Genomic DNA, 25,750 nt, shown 5'->3' on the forward strand with positions numbered 1-25,750 from the left:
GCACATGTAATAGAAATCCAGAAATGAACACAAAAGTTGTGTGACTCGATATGGATGAAGATATGAGTGAGTACTCACATGAACGTCAATTGCATATCAGTATTACAGCAGTATTAACTCTACAGCATTATTCTCTCTACAAATAGGAGAGAATTCTTATGCCTGTTTTAATAGTTAAAATCCTGTTTCCACATGGGCTGCCTGCAGCTGGGATTTGTGTCAGTGCCAGGTCCTATTGACTTCAGACAAGGATCATAACCATTGATAGTGTATTCATAGCACTACAGTTTGTTCCAGTCTGTGTATTATTAAAACACACATAAAACATACCACGTGTCCACCACACTCAGAATCATTACTTTAACAGCACATTGTTTTTAAGCATAGTATGATGAATATTATATTAGCTTTTGGATAGGTCTAATTAACTGCATGAAAACAGATAGGCAGCACTGTGGTTTGCTCTTACCTGTATTCACACAGGTTACAGTAGTGTGCCCTGGCAACATAAGAAAGATGTAAAACTATTAGCATCCACAGGAGGGCTATATAGATGGTGAATATTCTACACAGCAAGACATATGAGGAGCAGCTGAGGTCCCTTGGTTTGTTTAGCCTAGAGAAGAGGAGGCTGAGGGGAGGCCTCATGGCGGCCTGCAGCTCCCTCACGAGGGGCAGGCGCTGAGCTCTGCTCTCTGGGGACAGCAACAGGACCTGAGGGAATGGCATGGAGCTGGGACAGGGGAGGGTCAGGCTGGGTGTTAGGAAAAGGTTCTTCACTGAGAGGGTGGTTGGGCACTAGGACAGGCTCCCCAGGGAAGCAGTTATAGCACCAAGCCTGCTGGAGTCCAATAATTGCTTGGACAATGCTCTCAGACATACAGTTAGATTTTTGGGTGGAGCTAGGAGTTGGACTCAATAACCCATTTGGGTTCCTTCCAACCTGGATATTCTATGAGTCTATAATTCTATTTGTAGTTCCTTTTTTTTTTTTTTTCTGTTGTTAAAACAACATTTGATTTCAGAATATCTCTGCAATTCAGAATATCTCAGTCCTTAGAGGTGCTTATCTGCTTTTATAGCTCAGAAAATACAAAGCTTAAGACTCTGTAGAATAGCACCATATGTTGACTTGGGAGTTTGCATAATACTGAGAAAAAAAATGATATATTTTTTTTTCAGAGTATCCCCAAGATACACATTATTTAGATGGATACAAGCTGCAAAATTTACATAATTGCTATTTTCCAGGCACATACTTGACCTTTTGGGTTTGTACACGTGCATATGGTACATTCAAAAATATGATATTTTTTTAAGTGTGTATCAGAGACAAGAGTCATAAGCTGTGTTTCATGGGCACCAAAGAAAGTTTCTGGCTCAGTTCCATCCATTCCACATTAACAAATTTAGATACCACCAGACATAGTGTCCTAAGAAGTGAAAAGGTCCATCTCTATTTGTTTCTACGTGAGGAACAACGCAACATAAAGCAGGTTCATTGTGCAGCATTTGATGGAGCTGACTGAGCATGTAGTCTTGCTACAGGTAGACTTCAGAAGAGATATGAACATGATTTGTAAATTAAATTGCTTTAAGAAGTGTTTTTGTCTCTAGAGTAACATCTATCTATGAAAATTAAAGCATAAATAACTATAGACAATCAAATTATTTTTATCTAATTTATTGCAACAGAAATATTGCAGTTTTATATTTTTTAATATAAAACATTATACCAATTGATTTCTCAAGTTTATTTTTTAATTTAATGTTTATTTTTACATATGCTAGAGAAACAGACTTTTTTCTCATCACTTACGTCTTTGAAGACATGAAGTTGAATGGCTTGTGCCTTAGCTTGATATATTGTCCTGACTGGCTGAATCAACAAGCATGCATATATCTTCACTGAGAAATAAACTCAGTTCCACTGAATCAGCTGATTTATTCTCCATGTCTTTCCTTTTAGTCTATGCATAGTGTGACAATCACAGGTCATACTACCTTTTTATCTATACAGGCCTATATATATACAATATCTACACATTTATATCTAAATAGGGAGTATAATATATTCAAAAGGTAGTACAATTGTTTCTGAAATAGTTACACATATTTTGAATGGCTGCTCTACTGCTTTAGCTAAACTTCAAGCTGACTTTCAAAATTGGTTAGTAACAGTAGAAAGGTAATTTGTAGATTCTTACAGGTAAAGATCCAATCTAAACAATTTAAAAAAAAAAAAAAAAAGTTGTTCAGAAGTTGTTGGGAAAGCTGGAAAAACTAAGTTAAGGTAGAAATGAATGGTATGGTAAAGAATTCAGGGAGCAAAAGCATTTCTGCTGGTAATATAAAATGAAAAATTGTCAAGTTCTGTGTGATTTGACAGCTCTCATTTTATTATAAGGCCAAAGGCAACCAAAATCTGTTTTGGAAAGTTACATGGCTAAGAGGTAAAAACTATTTGCCTTGGAAAAAGCATGTACATGAAAAAGGATCAATAGAGAAGTATAGCTCATTTTCTGAACTGATGCTTGCTTTAGTCAGTTTGGCATCTCCTGTAAAATTTTAATTAGAATAAAATGATTCCAAGAGTGGTTCAGTTGCCTAAGAACAGGTTTTGAGTGCCATTTTAGATGCCCTGGGGTGTCCACATGGCCTCCAGCTGTCTCTCTGGAAAGACATCAAAGGAAAATTTATAGACACCATAGGGACCATTAAAATGAAATTGCCTATTTTCAAGCTTATATAGCATTATTTAATGTTTAAAAAAAAAAAAAAAAGATTCTTGAATTCTTGAATACACACAGACATCTATCATCTTTACTTTGTGTGAAGCATATTCTATGTCTACACACCTAACTTGGAACTATATAAAATGTTGAAATCATCAAACCCAAATCTTAGACAATGCCTAGTAACTTGTGACACCTTCTGCTCAGAATTGTCCTAGGAATCACTATTCTAGTGAAAATACAGTGTTCTTGAAACACGATATTAAAAAATAAATAAATCACCATTTCCTTGAACTTTAGTCTGGTAACTATGATGGATGAATTAGCAGAAAGTGTAAATGTGGCCCTTTGTGCATTTGCTTCCTCTAAAATATTAGTGGAAAACCTACCTGTCTCATATCATTGTTAATGCAAAGTTAAATTAATTTGTTAAATACCATAATGAGATGTGTGATATTGTTTTTATGTTATTATTTACAGATGTATTGAGGCCACTTCAGAGAAGTGGAAAAAAATATGTAAAAAGTGTTCCTTAGAGTCATTAAGGAAAGACAGGCACTTCTAGAGCTTCAGAACAGAAGCCTATTGTAAGACTTCTGAACTCTTTTTTAATCAGAGGAGGAATCTGAGTAATTAGCTGCTTGAGACTAGCTCTAGCCCTGTTGACCATGTCTATACTAATACATTAAAGAGGAAGGAGTAACCTAAACCAGAGATTGCCCATGCTGACCTTCTGGCAGCAAATGTCGCAGCAAAGTCCTGGCCCTTCTGGTTTACATGCTGTATGGCAATGCTCGGGCACAGTTCAAGGGATACTACTTAGAAGAAGTTATTCTCCACGGACAGCTTTGGAGCTTTGGGCAAGACTGCTCCAGGCTGGGATCTGCCACCCTTCCCAGTACTCCAACATTATTCTAACAGGTTTTGTACCTTCAGGTGTTCCAGCATGCTGCATGCCATGTCCAGAACATTCTGCATATGTCTTCCCTCAGTTTCATGTTGTGAAAATATCAATGTCATGACCTACAATGAGTGATGACAGTCCTCATACTACGTTAAACATTTTGAAATTACAACACACACAAATGATATTAATCCTTTCTTATGGCCAGAGTTGGTTCAGGGTTAGATTCTATGAAGGGGGAACTGTTTTTTCTTCAAATTCAGGGCCAGAACAGAGCCCATGGGCCTTATCTATTAGCAGTATGATCAAGCACTGTTTATCCTATTTTTTAGCTTCCTGTCTTCTCTGTCCTTGACAAAGCCTCATCATTTGTTTTATGCCTGTGCCATCCTGTTTATAATGTGATTTAAAAACTTGCGCTGCACTGATTTCAGATCTTGTGAAGATGTTTCTAGGGCCATGTCCAAAAATACTGTTGTCAATTATTCCTAAATAATTCACCGGAAGCTGCCTTCCTCTAAAGGTTTGATTTGGTCCCCAAACTATTTCAAATATAAAGCTGTGGACATGCATATTCACGATATCTCTTAGGTTTCTGTTTTGAGAATAAATGTATAGATATCTATTAGAAATCAGTAACAGAAATAGTATAATTTATCAAGATTATTTTAAAAGGCTCAACAGACATGCACTTCCATTTTTTTCTTCTTAATATCTCTTTTCCTATGTATAAATAATAAAATATAAAATAATAATATAAAATGATATATAAATAATAGAAATGCATATGTGTTTTTGCATATATATATATTTATGTGTGTAATCACAATGGATCTACCAGAAGACAACATTGCCACCTTTTCTTATTGGATTTTTATGAAAGAAATAAGCATACCACCCTGAAAAATGGCAAGACAAGTTGCACCCTGTAATTCTTCCAAAACACAGTTAGTTTCCCTAGTTTCCTCTGAAATCTTCTCTTCACAGCTTGAGCAACCGTTATTGATAACCCTGTTAAGCTGCATATACTTCATGCATGACAGTCTCTTCAGTGTCTCCCTTCCATCTGGGATTTCTTAATTTGGATTTATCTGAAACTCAGTGTCAGCTTGTAGCTCAAGAGGATGTGTCATCTTTAACATCCTTCACCTAATACCAAACATGAGTCTTCTCCTTGACATTTGTTGTTTTTCTTTTTTAAGACTTTAAGACAGATGAAAAAAATGATTGTTTTTTAAACTGAAATTCATTGTGTTTACTAAATTTCAAAGATAGAACTGTAAAGACTTTATGCATGCAAATGCATGTTAAATGACAAAAACTTATTTTTGACTAGCTTCTAATAGAGTGAAATCACGTTTGTCCTTACTGGAGATGAAAAGTGAAGATAGGACAAAGAGATATGCTAGCCACTTTTCTTTGCTGATCAAAACTCAGATAAAACATAATTTCTTCTGTGGAATTTTTGTGCATTTTGAAAGGTAGTTTTTGCTACATTCTTTTATTGTCACAATGGTGCAGTTTTACAAAACTTTACAGTTAGAGATCCAACTGCTCATTTGTTTTGCAAGCCTTTCTGATAAGAAAATGGTTCTGCAGGATAAGTAACAGCAGGGATTGTATTTTTATTACTTGTGAAGTACCAGTGCCTTGCCAGAACAGACTGAACTTCAAAGCCTGACTAAAAACACTATACATAGTTTATTTGTTTGGAAGATATAAAAATAAAAGCCAGAGCTGGGGTTGATACAATGGTATTTCAAACAAGCTATTGTGACAGCCAAGTATTTGTCAAGGGCTGAATAAGCTTTTCATCACCAAACTATTCTTCTGTTCCTGAAGTTAGTAATTGATCGCTGACTTAACTGCTTTATTGCTGCTCAAACTGTCATACTGTATCCAGAGCACAGAAAAAAAAGAATTCATATTTATGAATCTATTCCATCCTTTTATTTTCTTTAATAAGCAAGGTTTCTAATAGTTGCCTAATCTTAAATTCCTGTCAGGCTCTTTTAATTGTTTTTTGACCTACATACTATTATGGGCCTGATTAACAATTCCCCAGTCAAAGTTGCAAAACATTCTTCTTTGTGTTCAATAATTTAGAGATCCGTGTGGGAGATGTATTGTTGCTCATGGTCTCAATGTGAATTTAGTTCATTCTGTGCATGTATTCTTGAGATTCATTTGAGACAAAGTAATTTCAAATTTAAAAAAAAAAAAAAAAAACAAAAAAAAAACAAAAAAAAAAACAACTTCTAATATATACCCAAAGAATGCAATGAGTCTGTAAACTGTATTTCTCTTTCACTGTTAAAGAAAACTACAAATTCATTTGTCAGGTGTGCTGATAATTAGCAAAATGACATGTTTGTTCTACCAGAAGCGTTTAGGACTAAATATTAGCACAATTACTTTGAACCATGTAGTCAGAGTGCTTTATGCTATTGAGTTGTAACAGGCAGTCTTGAGAAGAGCATTCCAATTCATGAACAAGTCACAGAAGATGACATAACCTTTACTTCCCTCCTTCTGTACTGCCAGGAATAAAGGAGCAAAGTAAGGAAAAGCATCCTGGACACAAAATACTGAAGTGTTGTGTTTAGAGTTTTTTAAGGCCAAAGGTCTCTGCAAGCCTAATTGGCCTGTAAATCACTTTGTTTCAGTAGCCGCGAGAAAAAGAGAGCAATGCATGCAGCTTAAAGTCCACTCAACATTTTCCCATGGGAACAAATGCCCTTTTTGAAAGACTATAGACTACCAAGTCATTGGTCTTACAGGAAGACACCTTAATGACTTCAGCCCTAGTGTCTACTTCTTGACTCTTCCTAAATCAGCAACCCTGCCATAGCAAGAACCTTCTGCTTTCCTGAAAGCGTTTTCCTTTCCCTTTAATCCACACAGAAAATTGCTGGCTTGGATTCAGATGTGTTTTAAATGTAGGGAATGCTTTCAGATTATGCCTCAATTTCTTTGCAGTTTATGTCCCGTTAAATATAAACATGGGCAAATATTATATATGTGATCACTGATCTCTTATGAGATTCCAGTGATTGATTCATACAGTTGGACAGTTTCTTTCACAATTTGTTGGAAAGGAAGCAAGAGTGCTGTAGCCGAAACTGTTCCTAAGTACACTGGCATATGAAGAATCTGGAGAAACACATGGTACTGTGGACAAAGTTTTCCTCAAAAAATGCATACACAAAGTTTAAGTCAAGGTGTTTCAGCTAGTTTGCTGATGATCTTAGTTAGCTGTTTCGCAACTTAAAATAGTAGCTTTAGAATTACTTAATGAACACCCTAAGACTGAAAATGAGGGAACAAGTTCACTGATAAACCTGCGACCTGTTCTTTACAGCCAGGGAAATTTACGTCTCAGAACAGACTTTTTAAAGAATAAATGCACATTCAGCCAGATGTCTGATGCTTTGCAAGTCAGTTTTCCTTCAGGGAACTATGCTGAAATCCATTATAAATATTCACCCTCAGACATGTCTGTAGATAAATTAACAAAATCCAATAGGTAATTACTTTTTGCAAGAATCATATGAACTATTTTCATCACCAACAAGACAAGAAAACTTTTATAAAATATATTCCTTGTGAATAGTGTGTGAGCAGCAAAAATTGCCTGAAAAGTTCTTATAAACAATTTCTACAGCATAACATGAAAGCTGAAGAGTGTTTGTTTCATAGATTGCTTTATATTTTTAATTTTCTTCAGTGTTTAAAAGTGTAATGTGTATCTTTTATTGTTTACTTTTGTATAATCTACAATTATGGAAATGCATTTGGTCCTTAGCATTGTTTCCCTATGTTGTGACAGAAGCAAATTTGCCACATTAAAAAAAAAATAAAATCACATCTAGCATGGCTAGAGGGACCCTAATGCTATTTATGGAATCTAAGAGGACACAAAATAAATAAGATATAAACTTCAGAGTCAATTTTAAACTCAGCAGAAAGATTATATTAATAAAATTTAGACCCTATCAGATAGGCATTATCAATACAAAGGTTTTCAAGATACTGTTTGAATGTTTATATTAAAAGCCCCAAACAGAATGCAAATGATAGAAACTGTTAGAGAAAACGAGTGAAAAACTCAGCATGCTATGTACTTTTATGTCAAGGTTATAAAAACTCTCCCATTTATGTACTATATTTACTATGTAACTGCAATAAATTATATGCAATATAATTTAATCTAAAACACACATTATAATTTCTGAAGCTAATGAAGGATCTGGGGAAAAAAACTTCAGATAGCACAGAAATTGGCAAGAAAGCACTAGAGGTCTTAAACTATATAAGACAGTGAACTGTAGTTGCTAAAAAATTATCTAAATGTTTAGTCAAGGTAAATGATGAAGACTACATGCTCAAAGGACTTTCCTAATGGCAAGTTTTCTCCTAATGGATGGAGCCCTGTGGTACGGAGCCATGTTGGAGCAGTTCTTGAAGAGCTGCTGCCTGTGGGAAGCCTCCACAGGATCAGTTTGGGAAGGATGGCATCCCGTGGGAGGGACCCCACGTGGAGCACGGACAGAGAAAGTGACCATGAAGGAGCAGCGGACACAAAGCGTTAGGGACTGTCCGCAGCCCTCATTCCTGTGGGAGTGTGACCATGGGGGTCGACAAGCCCCATGGTTGGTGATAGCATCAGACTCTTAAGGATGAGACCATCAGGAATGTAAAGAGTTTAGAGGGAACAAAGAAGTGTGATTCAGGAGATGCCTTGCTGTCTCGGACTGCTTGTTCTCCAGCCATGGAAGTTGCTTTGTGTTTGCTGTTGCCAGGCAAAGTTGTTTGACCAATGTATAGTTAGTGGAAAAGTACTGCTGTGGAGCAAATGGTATAGGAAGGGAGCCTGTCCTCAATAAGTAGATGAAGTTATGCCCTCAGTATGAGGAGGAGTTGAAGTTATGACATCAATAAAGTAGTAGCAGTTACTGATCCTAAAAGAACCCTGGTGTCCGTGTGGTCGTTACGCCACACATTCCCTGTTCCCTTGCACTGTTCAAGGGGAGGAGGTAGAATAGGGTGGATGGGGGTAAAGATGGTTTTATTCTGATTGTAGTATCTCACTGTTCTAGTGTGCTTGGTTAAGGATAAAAAAAAAAATAAAAAATGTTTTTATAAATATATTAATGGCAAGAGAAGGTTCAAAGAGAATCTCCTTCCTTTACTGGATGCAGGGGGGAACATGACTACTAAGGATAAGGAAAAGGCTGAGGTTCCTAATGCCTTCTTTGCATCTGTTTTTACTAGCCAGACCAATTATCCTTGGGGTACTCAGCCTCCTGACCTGGAAGTCTTGGATGAGGAGCAGAAGAATTCGCCCTCAGTTCAGGTAGGAACAGTTAGAGACCTTCTGCTCCACCTGAACTGTCACAAGTCCATGGGGCCAGATGGGATCCACCCAAGGGTGCTGAGGGAGTTGGCAGATATGATTGCTGGACCATTTTCCATCATCTATATTAGGGAACATGGTCATCCAGGGAGGTCCCAGAGATCTGGAGACTTGGTAACGTGACGCCCATCTTGAAAGGGTAGTAAAGAGGACCCAGAGAACTACAGGCCTGTCAGCCTGACCTTGGTACCAGGAAAGGTGATGGAACAGGTCATCTTGAATGCAATCACACAGCACATGCTGGACAACCAGGGGATCAGGCCCAGTCAGCATGGGTTCATTAAAGGCAACTCCTGCCTGACCAACTTCATCTCCTTCTATGACCAGGTAACCCACCTGGTGGATGAGAGAAAGGCTGTTCATGTAGTCTACCTAGATTTCAGCAAGGCCTATGACACAGTCACCTACAGTACTCTCTTGGAGAAGCTGGCAGCCCATGGCTTGGACAGGTACACTCTTTGCTGGGTTAAAAACTGGCTGGACAGCTGGGCCCAGAGAGTGGTGGTGAACAGAGTGAAATCCAGCTGGCAACCGGTCACCAGTGGTGTTCCCCAGGGGTCAGTGTTGGGGCCCATCTTCTTTAATATCTTTACTGATGACTTGGATGAGGGAATTGAGTGTACCCTCAGTAAGTCTGCAGATGACACCAAGTTGGGGGGGCAGTGTCAATGTGCTGGAGGGTAGGAATGCTCTGCAGAGGGACATGGACAGGATGGTTCACTGGGCAGAGGCCAATGGGATGAGGTTCAACATGACTAAGTGCTGGGTCCTGCACTTTGGCCACAACAACCCCATGCAGCACTACAGGCTTGGGGCAGGGTGGCTCGAAAGCTGTGCAGAGGAAAAGGATCTGGGGGTGCTGGTTGATGCTCATCTGAACATGGGCAGGCAGCGTGCCCAGCTGGCCAAGAAGGCCAACGGCATCCTGGCTTGTATCAGGGATAGCGTAGCCAGCAGGGCCAGAGAGGTGATCGTTCCCCTGTACTCTACTCTGGTGAGGCTACACTTCGAGTGAGAGGCTGAAGGGGGAGTGAGAGAGCAATTGTGGTGGAGTTCAGCAGCTCAGCAGGAAAAAAACACCACAAAATAAATTAATTAAGTAAAACATAAAATGGAATTAAAAAAATTAATTGAACAGAAGGGTGAACATCTGAATTAAAACCATGACTTTATGATATTAAATGTTGGTTAAATGTTGAATAGGTTTTTAAAAACAAACAAAACCAGAAAATACTTATTTAAAAATTATTTTGTTAGAAAAAAAGAAAAATAATAAAACAAAAACCTTCCCATTTCCTTACACATTTTTCCAAGAGAACCTACATGACAAAGCATTCATAATTTTGAATTCTGCTGCTTAGAAAGTATACACTATGTAGAAAATACATAGCTTCAGCCATATTACAGTGCATTCTCTATTGCCCTGTGCACTTTACATTTCCTGTGAATATTTTAACAGTGACTGTACATTTGTACAGTTGGAATGGGTGGTCAACTATTCCTGAGGCTATTTTTAGAATACATTCCTGTCTTTACAGATGGAGAGATAACAGAAGGGGAAAAAAAAAAAAAGAGAGAGAGAGAGAGATAAGGTAGATAAAACATAGCATAGATCAGTGTATCTTTAGGGATAACAGCCAGCTTCAACCATGATGGAATTACCCTTGTTAAAACAGGTGGTATTAGCAGTGATGAGTGTTGAAATTGTAGAGGTATTTAATTGAGTTCTCCAAGAACAGTATCTAATATTTTTCCTCTGTTATTCACCGACAAAGAGTGGACTTTGCAGGTAACCAGATCCTTGGTAGTAGCTACATTAGAAATGGTTCAACCTCATTTAAAACTCCGTGATGTTTCCAGGCACAACTAGTCAAAGCCATCAGCACCAGAGCTCCATAAAAAGAGCATCTGAGAATTCACCTTTGGTAATACAGCTACTGTTGTCCAATACTACTGTTTGAAACAGGACCCTATAAGATGACATCCTAAATTGCCATGCTCCATCTCCTTCCAGAGAGTGGGCCATTTTATGGTATAAGTGTGCCTTTCATCTTATGATAGAACAGACATGATATATATTTTTTTGTATCAAGAAACTTGTTTCTGAAAAAAAAAAAAAAAAAAAGGAAGGAGTATTTATGACTGTTGGGATTTATTTTAAGTATGAGGTATATTCTTGTGATAAAATTTTTAAAATTCACCATTCTTCTTCCTTTTTCAGAGACAGGAAACAATTCTTACTGTTTCCCTTCCCCCCATCTTCAGACATTCAAGAGCTGTTCTGAAGATTTCCTCTTTAAAAACCTTATTGACCTCGACAGGCTGGAGAATTGGGCGGGGAGAAACTTAATGAAATATGATGAGGGCAAATGTAGAGTCCTGAATCTGGGCAAGAACAACCCCACATACCAGTATAAGTTGGGGACTGCCCTGCTGGTAAGCAGTGAAGGGGAGAGGGACCTGGGGGTCCTGGTGGACAGCGGGATGACCATGAACCAGCACCATGCCCCTCTGGCCAAGAAGGCCAATGGCAATGGCATCCTGGGGTGTATCAGAAGGGATGTGCTTAGTAGGTCGAGAGAGGTTCTCCTCCCCCTCTACTCTACCCTAGTGAGACCACATCTAGAATATTGCATCCAGTTCTGGGCCCCTCAGTTCAGGAAGGACAGAGAACTGCTTGAGAGAGTCCAGCGCAGAGACACAAGGATGATTAAGGGAGTGGAGCATCTCTCTTACGAGGAAAGGCTGAGGGAGCTGAGTCTCTTTAGCTTGGAGAAGAGGAGACTGAGGGGTCACCTTATTAATGTTTATAAATATGTAAAGGGCGAGTGTCAGGAGGATGGAGCAAGGCTCTTCTCGGTGACTCTTTTTTAACATGCATAGTGCATACAAACTTCTTGAGACTAAGATATGAGACTTCCATGCTAGATGTGCTACACATCGAATTTGAAGAGGGTCCAAAGCTATGTCCTGCCCAATTAAAGTTGAAAATAAGTACACTTCAAATGCCATAGAACCAGTAAAAAAGCATGCGTTATAAAGGTTAATTCTTTAAACGTAAGTAAAAATAAAAAAAAAAATTAAAAAAATAAAAAATGAACAAAATTTTCAATTTCTTATTTTATTGATACTTGACCACGAAGTGCATTTGCAGCTGGAGTATTAAAGAACTGGGCACAAAGCTCGTTATGATATACAACAGATAATAATTTCTATAACAAAAAGAGCTCTGCAGAAAGCTTTTTATTCAGTGAGTGTTTCATGGACAGACTTATTTACAACAAATCTTTCTATGTATTGAGAGAATTGTCAATAGTTTGGGGACAGAGGCACAGAGGGAACAAAATGCATAGAAAGACAAATATATTTGTCACAAGAGAAAGAGGAGTATAAAAACATCTTCAAAATTCTTCAGAAAGAAAATAATCTCCTTTTTTGCCTTCCGTCTAGTGTTACACCTCAGACCTCTTAGTGGAGTGGAATGTTTTAATAGTTAGCATGAGTCTGGCCTAGTTAACAGAACTGTTAGTATAAGCCCCTGAAATTTAACCAACTTTTTGCTGTAGTAGATTTAAACAAAATATCATCAACCATCTTCTCCAAACAACAGAATATTGGTTTTGTGTGCTCCAGGAAATACATAGCCGAACTACAAAAAACAACCAGTTGATCATCATGAAGTGCAATCATACACAGGAAAGTCCAAAACAACAAGACTGTGAACACCAACAGTAATAGCAAATCATGTAACAACAGTTCAATTTGATCAGACTAACCATCAAGGAGATACCTTCTACCCAATCCTGCAGATGAGGACAGAAGAATACCCACAGTAATTGAGAAAAGCCAAAGAATGACACTCCACAGCTGACCCAGAAAAAGGAGAACCTGTGAGACTCTGAGGTGACCCCATGGTTCAGGATGCACCAGGACCTGTATTATCTCTTCAAAACCCCAACAGACCCTGTGACTCTACAACTGCACACACCAGACCACTGCACTAAGCTCCCTGACTTCTCTTCTGACTGCATCCTCTCTCCCATGAAACAAGGACACAGCGTAATTTGTAAAACCGTGTCTGCCTGTGATTTAAGTATTTTGGCATTCAACACCATTTAGCATTCACACTGTGATTTGCTCTTAGACCACAAGAATTAGGTTTCTGTTGATTTTTTTTTTCTACACAAGCAAGAAAACAAGAAGGAAGTTTTTAAATTAAAAGTTTTTAAATTAAAAGTTTTGGTCCCCTGCTACATCACAAAACATATCCATGAAGTTCCTGAGAGTCTCTGCTCTTATAATCCACTTGAAAGGATGAAACAGCAAGACTGAGCAGGGACATGGGATGCAGGTCTGTATGCTCACTAGAACAGTCCTCTGGATAACCACAACTGCTTCTGCATCTTACCCATTCTACAATGTAGATGTCAGTATGCAAGCCTAATTTTGCAGAAAGGATCTTATCACACTGCTCAGGGCTAGACACATTAAAGCAGTCCAGGCATTTTTCTGTTGCCTAGCACTTCTCCTGGATCTCTTGTGGGACCAAGATGTAATAATTATTTCATGTATTTTTCTAAATGGTCTGGGAGCAGTGTGCTGAAGCCTAACAAGCTGAGTTATACAGCATGAAACAGAGGACAAGTATGATATTCTGGAAATATGGCATGAAGAAATAGTGTATTTTTTAAGGCCCAGAGGTACTTATGGAAACTAGTCTTGTCTCATTTGTAGTGACTGTAAAAGCTACTCAGGAACAAATTATCCTAAAGTTCATTTGGTGCTTTGTATCAGTGAGAAAATTAGTGGCTCTACTCCAAAAATTATTCCAGAGACCCAGTTATCTGGCACATCTGATTTTACCAGAACAGTCTGGAATTGAGTAGATATATGGGTAGTTTATACATCATCATAAATCCTAGAAATTTTGCTCATGCAGACATAGCACATAATTTCACTGTGCTTGAAAGGTACAGCCAATCTCACTCCCATGGAACAATGCCTTACCCACATCTACCACACTATTTAAATCTGGTATGCTTGGTGCCCTCAGACTATGACATCTTCTAGAAATCCTGCATAACTACTAGGTTAACATGTTAAATAATTATCTTTCCATCTGAAAATAGTGTTAGACATTCAAAGCCACATCCATACTGTCACTAACTACGTCATTTTGTACTCCATATGATCATAGAATCATTTAGGTTGGAAAAGACCTTCAAGATCATCAAATCCAGCTGCCAATCAGACCCACTGAGTGACATCACTAAGACATGTTTCTTTGTGACACATCCATGCGTCTCTTAAATACCTCGAGGGATGAAGTCTGGATTTTAAAAGTAACCATATAAATTAAATCAATTTACAGAAGCACTTAAGAAACAATTTAAAAATACCAACATGCTTATTAAATCCTAATAAAGAAAATATGAAGAGGCAATCAATGTTTATCATATTTTCAGAACCTATATTAGCAGTTAACAGTTTGGCTATATGGAAGAAAATATTATTCAGTGAACTGAAGCATCACAAACATCCAAACACACTGGAAATGTAACAGTGAAACTAATCTAACAAGTAAATTCTCCAACAGATGTGACATTTTAAAAGATTAATTTAATTATTTAAATAGCCATTGGAAATTGAAGATGTTAGAATTTTTTCTGCTGCACTCAGTAACACACTGAAGTTTCTGACATTAGTAGAGTTAGTTGTAATCACACTTTTAGAGGAAATGTTTCTCAATTTGAGTACAAAGTAAAGAAACTGATGCTTCTGAAATTATATCCCATGGATGTATTTATATATTTGGTATCAACTTATTACATAATTATGAAGTAAGCTAAGAAAATGTGCATTTACCTTATCTGTAACTTCACTGACATGCACAGCGCTATACTAAGGAGTTTGGATAGGTAGCAACAAGAATAGAAAGGCTGGGACACAAATATTGGAGTGGTGCAAGTTTATTCTTTATTTTTCTTGCTTGGTGCTTAAATAGAAAGTTTACTTTATGAAAAAAGCATAAGCCATAGAAATCTTCTGATCCATAGTCTGATCTGTACTTAAATGCAAAATTCCTCAGTACTGAGAGAACAAAGGTGTGTCACCAAAATATGAAATTTGTTCTCTGAAGACCTCAACGTGCCTTTATGTTAATTCCTTGAAAGCTGTAAATGCACATGTAGAGTTCTTTTGACCAGAAATATTTTGATTTGATTAGACAAGTTAATGCTGCATCTGTTTAACAAAATCCTGATTAACAAATTTAATTTCCCTTTATGATAAGATCACCCCCATCTAGTCAACCAAAGGAAGCCAGTTGATGTAATCTTTTTGGATTTCAGTAAAGCTTTTGATATGGTTTCTCATAGGATCCTACTGGAATAAATGTCCAGCATAAAGCTAGATAAAAACATCATACAAGTGGTGAACAATTGGCTGATGGATAGGGTTCAAAGGCTTATGGTAAATGGGGCTAAATCAGGCTGGCAACCCATCACCAGTGAGGTCCCCAGGGCTCCATTTTAGGGCCAATCCTTTTCTATGTTTTCATAAATGGTTTGGATGTAGGTCTAGAAAGTGTTTTGAGTAAGTTTGCTGATGTTACTAAACTGGGAGGAGCTGTTGACTCTGCCAAGGGTGGAAAGGCCTTGCAGAGAGATCTGGACAGATTGGGGAGCTGGACAATCACCAACCATAGGAAGTTTAACAAGAGCAAGTGTTGGGTCCTGCACCTGTGAAGGGGTAACCCTGGCTATACGTACAGACTGGGTGACAAGACGCTGGAGAGCAGCCCTGCAGAGAGAAATCTGGTAATGGAAGTGACTTCATTTTTTTTCTTCTGTCTTCCCTTCTCCTTCTCCCATCTATTTATCCAACAACAACAACATAATAATAATTGTAATAATAATAATTAATAATAATAATATAAAACTGTCAGCTTAGCTTGGATAATGGTAATACTACACATTATCCCAGTAAAAATGCAAGCTAAAGCTTATGCTGACTGCACAAAGACCTATCCTAACCTATTCTTCTTGTTATCAACTTATTATGAGAACTTGGTGTGTGAACTGGAGCTTGGTACCAGGTGTCTCTTGGTGTGATGTAGAGCTTAAGCAAGGGATAATAGAAATTGCCTTGAAAATATTGTTGATAACAGAGGAGCAAGACCTATAAACAAGCCACAGATGGTCAATTAATTACTGGTCACTGAAGAAATACAATTTTCACAGTGGGGAAAAGACTGCTTTCAGCATACGAAAGAAAAGAAGCTGGTAAGTAAGAAAAAACAGTACCTGTCTGTTAAAGTAATATCTTCTTTGTGGAGTGTATATTCCAGGGTGCAGAGGCTAAACAATAAAACTGCCTAGAAGCTCAAACATCCTCTAAAATGACAGGATTTGGAATTGGGTGGGGTGGTGTGGGTAGTGTTAGGGGGTGAGGAGTGGGGTACAGAAAAGAGGAAATAATTATTACAGGAACTGTTCTGCACAACCAATATAAGATTGCTGGAGTTCCAAGGGTGCTGTCTGCTTTCCCTGCCTGCTCCAAGAGTAGAAGTTCACCCTTCCTCTTGCTGCTTGCCTGCTCCAGAAGCTCTTCACTCCTTAAAATAATCTTTTGACCTGCTAAGGCAGCGGTCCAGAACTATGTATGGAGGTGTGTGTATTTCTGTCTTTCCCTGCCAAATGTTTTGTATATCTCCTCTGTAATACTCTAAACCCTTATTATACATAAACACAAATAAGACATTTTGTTTCCTCATTTGCTCTTTATTTGACTCTACGTCACTCGGTTCATGTACCCTTGTATTATACAATTTATACAGACACTGACTAGGCTATTTTACATCCCTGAAAACACATTTTGGTGACTCTTAACACCAGTCCAAATATTCAACATGTTATATGCAAGGAATTCATTAGGAGTGGATGGCTATCTATATCTGTCAGTCAGTTTAGTATTTTGTAGTCAGTGGTCTAGTAATGAGTTTAACCATTATTACCTCATGGCTGTCCCTGATCAACTTCTTTGAATCAGCTGATCTTCATAAATGCTTCTTTGCAAGTGAGGGGTCAATCAGAAGACAGAGCTTGTTCTGTTGCTGATGGAAGCTTTTCCTCTCTTTGAGGACTAAAGAAGATAATGTCTCTGTAAGGTTAAGAGATCTTGATAGACTTCACAAGTCTCTTTGTTTTAAATCTATTTTTCCTGTATTTAATAAATCTGACTTTAAAAATTTGACTCTTACATGGATATTTCAGCAGTTCATTTCCAAGGGCAAAACAATCTTGAAATTACAAAGTAGAAATGTGAAATAAGTGCTAAATGACACAGTCAAAGGGCATGGGTAGAATTTGTCTGTACCACAAGGAAATGTTATGAAAAATGCAAGAGCAGATTTCACTCTATAGGAAATGACAACAGCATCATTGAGCTGTTAAGAGAAGTAAGATGCCTGGTTTGTAGAAAATTCTCCTGCTAGCTTCTAGTCAATAAATATTTTTGCTTTTATTATGTTTTCCCTTTTTCCTGTTTCTGAGGTGAAATATCTTCCCAAGATCGAATAGGGTAAAAATTCCCAATAGTGAAATCTATTACATGGTGACATAGTCTCAAAAGGGAAGTAGTAGAGGCTTTATTGCTAGGTACATTTAAATCTGGATGAGACAAAGCACTGGAAAATATACTTTAGGGAACAATCAACTGAGTACATGAAATAGAAGACCAAATAGGCTTTTTCAACTCTAATTTCTACCATTAACATCCATGTTATGGTACGAATTGAAGGTTATTCAGAGATTAATGAGTTACAGTGCTGCTAGATGAGACATTCATTATGTAAAAAAAAAAAAAAAACTGTATTTCACAACATTGTGCTCATTATTATAGATTCTAGGGTTAGTAATTTAACCACACTTAAAAGGATGCATACATTAATAAGGATTGAGCCACAGCCAAAAATATCCACCTGGTTCTAAGTGGTTGCTTTTCACATAGCAACTAGAAAATCACATTACTAATCTGGCCTTTCCTCATAATCATAGACGTTGCCAAGGAATAGCAATTCAAATAGCATGTCAATGAATAAATCTCCTCGTGTTTTAATAGTTTGAAAATGAATAACAGAGACAGAAACAAGAAGACAGAAAATTTCTGGCTGACAAATATCTATGTAATAAAGGGTTGATATTTATTTATTTATTTATTTATAAGAGTTGTAGAACTGGAATGCTTATATTGCTACAGGCTACAATTAAGCAATATAAAGGGGGGATATGGTATAGATTTTATTCTTCTTTAGGTTTCTTTTCACAAAAATAGCCAATTCAGATACAAGTGAGCACTCCTGACACAACTGAAGGAATTTCACAAACACTCTCTACTAAATAATAGGCCTATCTTCCTATTCTTGGCACTTCAAACAGAGTGAAATGGATATAAGCCTTACATTTCAGTTTCAGATCCAGAAACTAACTTCCCCTCTGATTAGAAGACACTTTATTTTGTTGCTTTATTTGTGGCTAAGAGTGATGGGCACTTGGAATCTTTGCTTTTGAGTCTGTTTTGGCACTGGACTTTCCTTTTGATCCTTCTGCACATAAAAGATGTAACCGTATGTATGAAAAGTGGCAACCAGGAAAATCAGTCTTGCCTTTTTGGTGATGTGTAGTCAGAATTATTATAGCTTCAGGTGAGTAGTAATTCTTGAGCATGTTATATGAGGAGACAGATGGGTAAAAAATCAGTGCGATACAGTACCTTTATAATGACTCTGGCAGTGAGAGTGTGAAACCATAGAAACAGCTACCTATAGCCTTCCTAACATTAGAGAAGATCCATAGCATGTAAAACCTCCTCTAAATCACGCAGGAAAGCTTTAATGTTTAATGTAGAACACTGCTGGCAGAATGTCGAAGATAGGACTAGAAAAGATGTGGCCACATGCCAGCTTCAGTGACAACATGAAAAGTAATACAGACCATAGATACAGCATGGAGGAGGAAAAGACAAGAGGAAGCAAGGAAAGGATTAAGCTAATTTTTCCCTTAGGTTTCTGCCTTCTTGGCATCTAAAAGGAGGTCAACAGTGCAGAAAGAATGTGCTGTTCTTACAAGACAGAGAAGACGAAAAACTTTGGATGGACTTGAATTAGTGCTTTGAGGCTTTCAGGCATATGTTGACTTGCCCCTGGTCCCATGTTAGCCTTGCTGCTGCATAGATCATTTGGCAGGCCAGCTAATATCTTTGCCTTTAGCTTTTGCATACATCTCTTTTCCCTTACTATTCCCCTGCAGCCAACATACACATACTAAAGAAAAAAAAAAAAAAAAAAAAAAAAAAAACTTCAAGCAGAAAGAAATGCAGGTTATACTGTAGCTTACCAAACTGTCTAATTCATGTTGCTTAAAACACAGCTGGTGAGGGAAGAAAAACAGTTGATTAAAATAGATCAAGCAATCAAATTATTTAAACTAGAATGAAACTTTATGTTTCACTTACCATCATTTTTCTTACAGAGTGAGTTTTATTCATTTTTAATGCCTAATTTGCAGTTTTTAACTTCAAAGAAAATATAAAAGGAATATTCTGCACCTTTTGTAGAAAACTATTTCAGTAGTTCTGAAGCTTCCACGTATTCTCATTTGTAAAACTGTCCATTTACAGGCTGTATATGACTCTCACAGGAAGCAACCAAAAATCTTTCTATTTAAATAAGGTTCTTACTGACGGCTAAACCTAAAAGTGCCCTAATGAAAAATAGGCTCTGTTATCATTATCTCTGTCCCTGGATGGCATTTGCTTTCAAATAAAATATGCTGATTTACCAACTTAATCCTCTACTGGCAGAAATATAATGTTATTCTGTATTTACTGCTGGGATGGTGTTGGAAGGACCTGGAAAAAGCACTGTCAGAAAATACATAGATCTCATCCAGAGGGGTCAACGTTTAAAATTTACATTACAATAGGGACTTTACCCTTTTTACGGTTAGGATTTTTTTTTCCATTGTGATTTCCAGCTGTATTTGAGACAGGGGCTGAAATTACTGCTGTGATTCATGTGCGCTAAGGCTATGCTACACACAGCAAATGGAAAATTGGGGGAACTTAACGCTAGGAGTTTGTCAGCTTTAATGTGTACAAGTAAAAACGTGTGGTAGGTAGACCTTAACCAGCTGCCAGATTCCCACCCAGCTGCTCTCGCTTCCCTTCCTCAAAAGCACAGTGGAGAAAATAGGATGAGAATCCTCATGGGTTGAGATAAGGACAGGGAGATCACTTAGCAGTTACCATCATGGGCAAAACAGACTTGACTTGAGGAAAATCAGTAGAATTTATTACCAATTAAAATAGATTTAGATAGTGAGAAACAGAGACAAAATTCAAAACAACACCTTCCCCTCACCTTTTGCCCAGAGGCTCAACTTTACCCCTTCATTCTCAAATATTTTACGTCTCCCTGCCTTGAGTGTTGCAGAGGGGATGGGGAATGTGAGACTGCAATAAGTTCTTAACAGCTCCTCTCTTCTGCTCCTTTCTCCTCAAATTTTCCCCTGTTCCTGTGTGGGCTTTCCACAGGCTGTAGTCCTTCAGGAAATATCCATGTGCTCCAGCATAAGACCCTCTACCCACTGCAGTAAGTATCAGCTCCAAGATTTTCTATTCCACAGTCTGCAGGAAAATGCCTATTCCAACATCTGCAGCACCTCCTCCCCCTCCTCCTCTGACCTTGGCGTTCTTGCTTCTCTTTCTCACTTTTTTTTCCTCACACAGCTCTGGCTGGCATTTTTTCCCTTTTCTAATTATGTTTTCATGGAGGCACCACCACCTTGGCTGCCGGGCCCAGCTGTGCCTTGTGGTGGGGTGATTACAGCTGGCTGGAACCAGCTGTGTCCACGGCCTCTCCTCACAGAGGCTGCCCAGCAACCTCCTGATACCAAAACTCTGCCATCTATACCCAATACAAAACTATAGGAAGTGGAATAGTCATCCTGTTGTTCTAGTCAAGTATTAATTTCAAAAATCTAGCTAGACCAGTTTTAGTTCCTTTCAGGTCAGCTTCTACAGGTCAGAGGAAGTCACCTTGTAAAGCCCATCCTTTCCAAAAGGATACCACAGTGTTATCAGGTCTGTTGGCTTCTCAGATCATAGAATTACAGAATGGTTTGGATTGGAAGGGATCTTAAAGATCATCTTGTTCCGACTGCCCTGCCATGGGCAGAGACACCTCCCACTAGACCAGGTTGCTCAAAGCCCCATTCAACCTGGACTTGAACACTTCCAGAAATGGGGCATCCACAACTTCTCTGTGCAACCTGTTCCAGTGACTCACCATCCTTAGAGTAAAGAATTTCTTCTTTATATCTAATCTAAATCTACCCTCTTCTAGTTTAAAGCCATCACTCTTTGTCCTATCACTACACTCCCTGATAAAGAATCCCTATCCTGCTTTCTTGTAGGCCCCTTTTAGGTTGGAAGGCTGCAATGAGGTCTCCCCAGAGCCTTCTCTTCTCCACGCTGAACAGCTACAACTCTCTTAGTTTGTCTTCATAGGAGGGGTGCTCCAGCCCTTTGATCATCTTTGTAGCCCTCCTCTGGACTCATTCTCATACATCCATGTGCTTCTTATGCTGGGGGCCCCAGAGCTGAATGCAGTTCTCCAGGTGGGGTCTCAAAAGAGCAGAGCAGAGAGGGAGAATCACCTCTCTTGACCTTGCTGGCATTACTTCTTTTGATGCAGCCCAGGACATGGCTGGCTTTCTGGGCTGCAGGAGCACATTGCTGGCTAATGTTGAGCTTCTCATCAACCAATACCCTCATGCCCTTTTCTTAGGGCTGCTCTCAATTTGTTCTCCATTCAGCGTCTATTTTTGCTTTGGATTGTCCCATCCCAGATGCAGGACCTTGCATTTGGCCTTGTTGAACCTTGCGAGGTTCGCCCAAGCCCACCTCTCAAGCCTGTCCAGGTCCCTCTGGATGGCATCCCTTCCCTCCAGTGCGTCGACTGCACCACACAGCTTGGTGTCGTCAGTAAACTTGATGAGGGTACACTTGATCTCACTGTCCATGTCACCAAAGAAGATATTAAACATCATCAGTCCCAATATTGACCCCCTGAGGAACACCACTCGTTACCGAACTCCACTTGGACATTGAGCCATTGATCACAACTCTTTGAGTGTGACCATACCACCTAGTGGTCCATCCATCACATCTATGTCTCTCCAGTTTAGAGACAAGATATCATGTGGGTTCTATAGGTTCTCATAATAAAGATCCCTGGTCCTGCTATACATAGGAGTAAGCAGAGTTCCAGGGAAGGCAAACAACTGACATTTGTGCTGTCCCCTTCGCTGTTTTTAAACCCTGGTCATGTACATGTATGTAACACTTCCTGAAAAGGAGGGACTAAACTTAAAGACATCTGCAAATAGATTTTATTCCATATTTCTCAGCTACATAATGCACCAAGACTCAAAAAAGTTCCTGAACTTTTTTGAACAGGTCTGCAACTGAGGTACCAGAGAATCTCTCTGATACTGCTAGTAAGGATTTTGTATTGTTCTGGCTTTTGTCACAAGGGAATAGCAGAACAAATATAATTCAGCCAGGAACTTCTAATAGTCCTCATCTTGAGACAGTGAAGAGAAACTTAATGTAAATTTTATGTCTGTTTCTTGCCTAAATAATATTTGTTGTTGTTATTGTTCAGATATTTAAGCTCCCTAGAATTCAGATAATAACTCAAAATACATTGTTACCTTGCTAGACATTTACAAACATAAGATTAAAAAAAAATAATAATAAAAAATGCTGGCTTTTAGCTTTCAAGGACAATACAGTAACACAAGTAAAAGTCTCATCATCCAAAAATTCAGGAGTCTCTATGTGCATAAATTAAGATACCATTCCCAATTATATATTGTATCATTCTGCTTTACCTTTCCTAGAATCCTGATGTATTTTTTCCTTTTTCTTTGGCTCCTTGAATGATTATTATTAACATAACCATTCATCTTGTTGGCATAATGAAAGATATTATGAAGAGTTATTTAATGTAAAAAGTTTAGGGAAATATGTGTTGCTTGGGAACATGTAGTTCTTTTAAAGTCATTTGAAAATGTACACTCAGGTACTTCAAGCCTTATTTTCCTGCTAAGATTTATGCTGAAACCAGCCTTTTTGCATGATAATGAAAGGATGAGCTAAAGCAATGAAATATACTTTTACAAGGAAAAGATGCTCTCTGCACTAGTTTAGAAATATGGCTGGGAAACAAAATGCTAAGATTGTTTTTTCACTTTCCTGATTTTAGCTTTATGTGACCATGGGTTTAGTGTAAAATTCTAAGCTTTTTGCTGAGCCTTAGTTCAGAACCTGTATATGTATACAATTTCTTTTTCATGTATATTACAGAATATAGAGTCCAGGCACTTGCAGAGTCTTTGATACCAAGGGAAAATCATTTTACTTAGAGGTAGTCTGAACTGAGAAAATATGGTTGTTGTGGTTGTTGTTGTTTTGCTTGTTTGTTTGTTTAAGAAAGCCATTCACATGTTTCTGGAAGAGAGCTGTATGAAAAATCATTATTCTTGACATGAATCCTTCATAAACACTTTTTTATATATTTTAATTGCTACATGATAAATCATAACACAGGACTAACCTCTATTGAATAGCTAAGTATTTCACAGCCCTTGGACTATTTGCAAACGTACATTTAAATCTTCCTAGGAATGATAGAAACTTTATGCTATAAATTCCTCTTACACTAGAACTATAAATATGACTTTACGAAGCCTGCTTCTACCCGTGTTTTATAGGTTGCCCTGATTTGGCTCTTCTTTGAGGGATTTCAGATATTACCTGTGAAAGATATGAGGCTTTTCCTTCCCAAAACCATCTGCTGAGAGTCACTCCAGACATACCATCAAACAAGTATTAATAAAAAAGGCTTAAACATGAGATCAGTCACTGCTGAAATGGATCTCATTTTAAGTCAAAACGGGAAGAAAATTAAATTGGAAGTTAATGAGAAAAACTTCCTGTACTAGAAAAAATGTCATCTGGAAAACAAAGATAGGTTATTTCCAAAATAAATGATTTCTCAGATTCTGGGCTACCTAAGTGTTACCTCTAATAGCAGGCAATAATTTATATGAATTGAAGAATATAAAACAGGATGTGTATAGGGTTGGCCTACTCTTCCGTTTCCAGAATGTGGGGCTTTTATAGTGTGAACTCGCATCTGAATTGTGATGTCTGGTGCTCACAGACTATTCCTCCATGAACTTCTCCTCTCTTCACTGTTTTTGGAAGGTGCAATATCTTGTGCTGAGTGAACAAGTATTGGTGTAGCTTATTTTAAACCTATTACCTGAAAATTTATTTAGATCCTTCAAGGTTCTCACATTTCATTATATAGTGATAATACTCCTTATTCAACTCCATAATTTAAAGCAACCTTATATACCACTGAGGGTCACACAAGGCTTTCTAAATGGGAAAGGTAAGAGAAATACAGCATGATAGTTGCAAAATCACAGAATCACAGAATTGTAGGGATTGGAAGGGACTTCAAGAGATCATCGGGTCCAACTCCTCTGCCAAAGCAGGTTCCCTAGAGCAGGTTGCCCAGGTAGGCATCCAGATGGGCCTTGAATATCTCCAGAGAAGGAGACTCCACAACCTCCCTGGGCAGCCTGTTCCAGTGCTCCATCACCCTCACCGTGAAGTTCTTTCACATGTTGGTGTGGAACTTACTGTGGTCCATTTGGTGGCCATTACCCCTTGTCCTGTCCCCACAAACCACTGAGAAGAGGTTGGCCAAATCCCTCTGTCTCCCACACCTCAGGTATTTATACACATTGATAAGATCCCCTCTCAGTCTTCTCTTCTCCAGGCTGAACAGACCCAGGTCTCTCAGCCTTTCCTCATAGGGAAGATGCTCCAGGCCCCGTATCATCTTTGTGGCCCTCTACTGGACTCTTTCCAGGAGATCCCTGTCTTTTTTGTACCGGGAGGCCCAGAACTGGACACAGTACTCCAGACGAGGCCTGACCAGGGCAGAGTAGAGGGGGAGTATCACCTCCCTTTGCTGGCCACGCTCCTTTTAATGCACGCCAGAATCCCACTGGCCTTCTTGGCCACCAAGTTTAGTTCTGTCAGTGCCTTGGCTTTCCTGATCCCATCCCTGCACATAGGGACAGCATTTCTGTACTCTTCCCAGGGCAAATGGCCCTGTTTCCACTTTCTGTGCATTTCCTTCTTTTGCCTAAGTTTGACCAGCAGAAGATCCAGTCCTTAATTTTACACACAGGCTCTCAACCTGCTCTTGGCTGTTTCTTAGAGCGAACTCTTCACAATCAATTTCTTAACATAGAGAGCAACACTTCCACTCTTCCTTCCCTGCCTGTCTCTTCTGTAAAGCTTGTAGCCCTCTATTCCGATGTTCCAGATGTGTAATTTGTCCCACTGCATTTCTGTGATAGCAATTAGATCATAGTTTTCTAATTGCACCATGGATTCCAACTCCTCCTGTTTGTTTCCCATGCTGCGTGCAATATTTTCCCTTCCATTTGTGTTATCAGCTTGATAGGGGTATATTGTCATTCACCCACATTTGTCTCATTGTAGTCCCACCCTCATTATATTCATCATTACTCCCATGCATCTCAGGTG

The 25,750-nt window shown here is 38.5% G+C and overlaps 1 protein-coding gene across 4 annotated transcripts in view; it reads right to left on the bottom strand.

Annotated features, from left to right (window-relative positions):
- The window catches only part of GPC5 (glypican 5), a 770,806-nt gene that overhangs the window by 143,751 nt on the left and 601,305 nt on the right, over positions 1 to 25,750 (bottom strand). Inside the window, exon 8 of one of the 4 annotated variants that reach the window (XM_048078009.2) lies at positions 16,726 to 17,197. The exons of the other annotated variants lie outside the window; for them this stretch is intronic. Coding sequence (XP_047933966.2) covers positions 17,112 to 17,197 — 86 coding nt within the window. The 3' untranslated portion in view covers positions 16,726 to 17,111. Of the gene's footprint in view, positions 1 to 16,725; positions 17,198 to 25,750 lie in introns of those variants that run through there. 4 annotated transcript variants of the gene reach the window in all.

This window comes from Anser cygnoides, chromosome 1, assembly GCF_040182565.1.
Source record: "Anser cygnoides isolate HZ-2024a breed goose chromosome 1, Taihu_goose_T2T_genome, whole genome shotgun sequence".
NCBI lineage: Eukaryota > Metazoa > Chordata > Aves > Anseriformes > Anatidae > Anser > Anser cygnoides.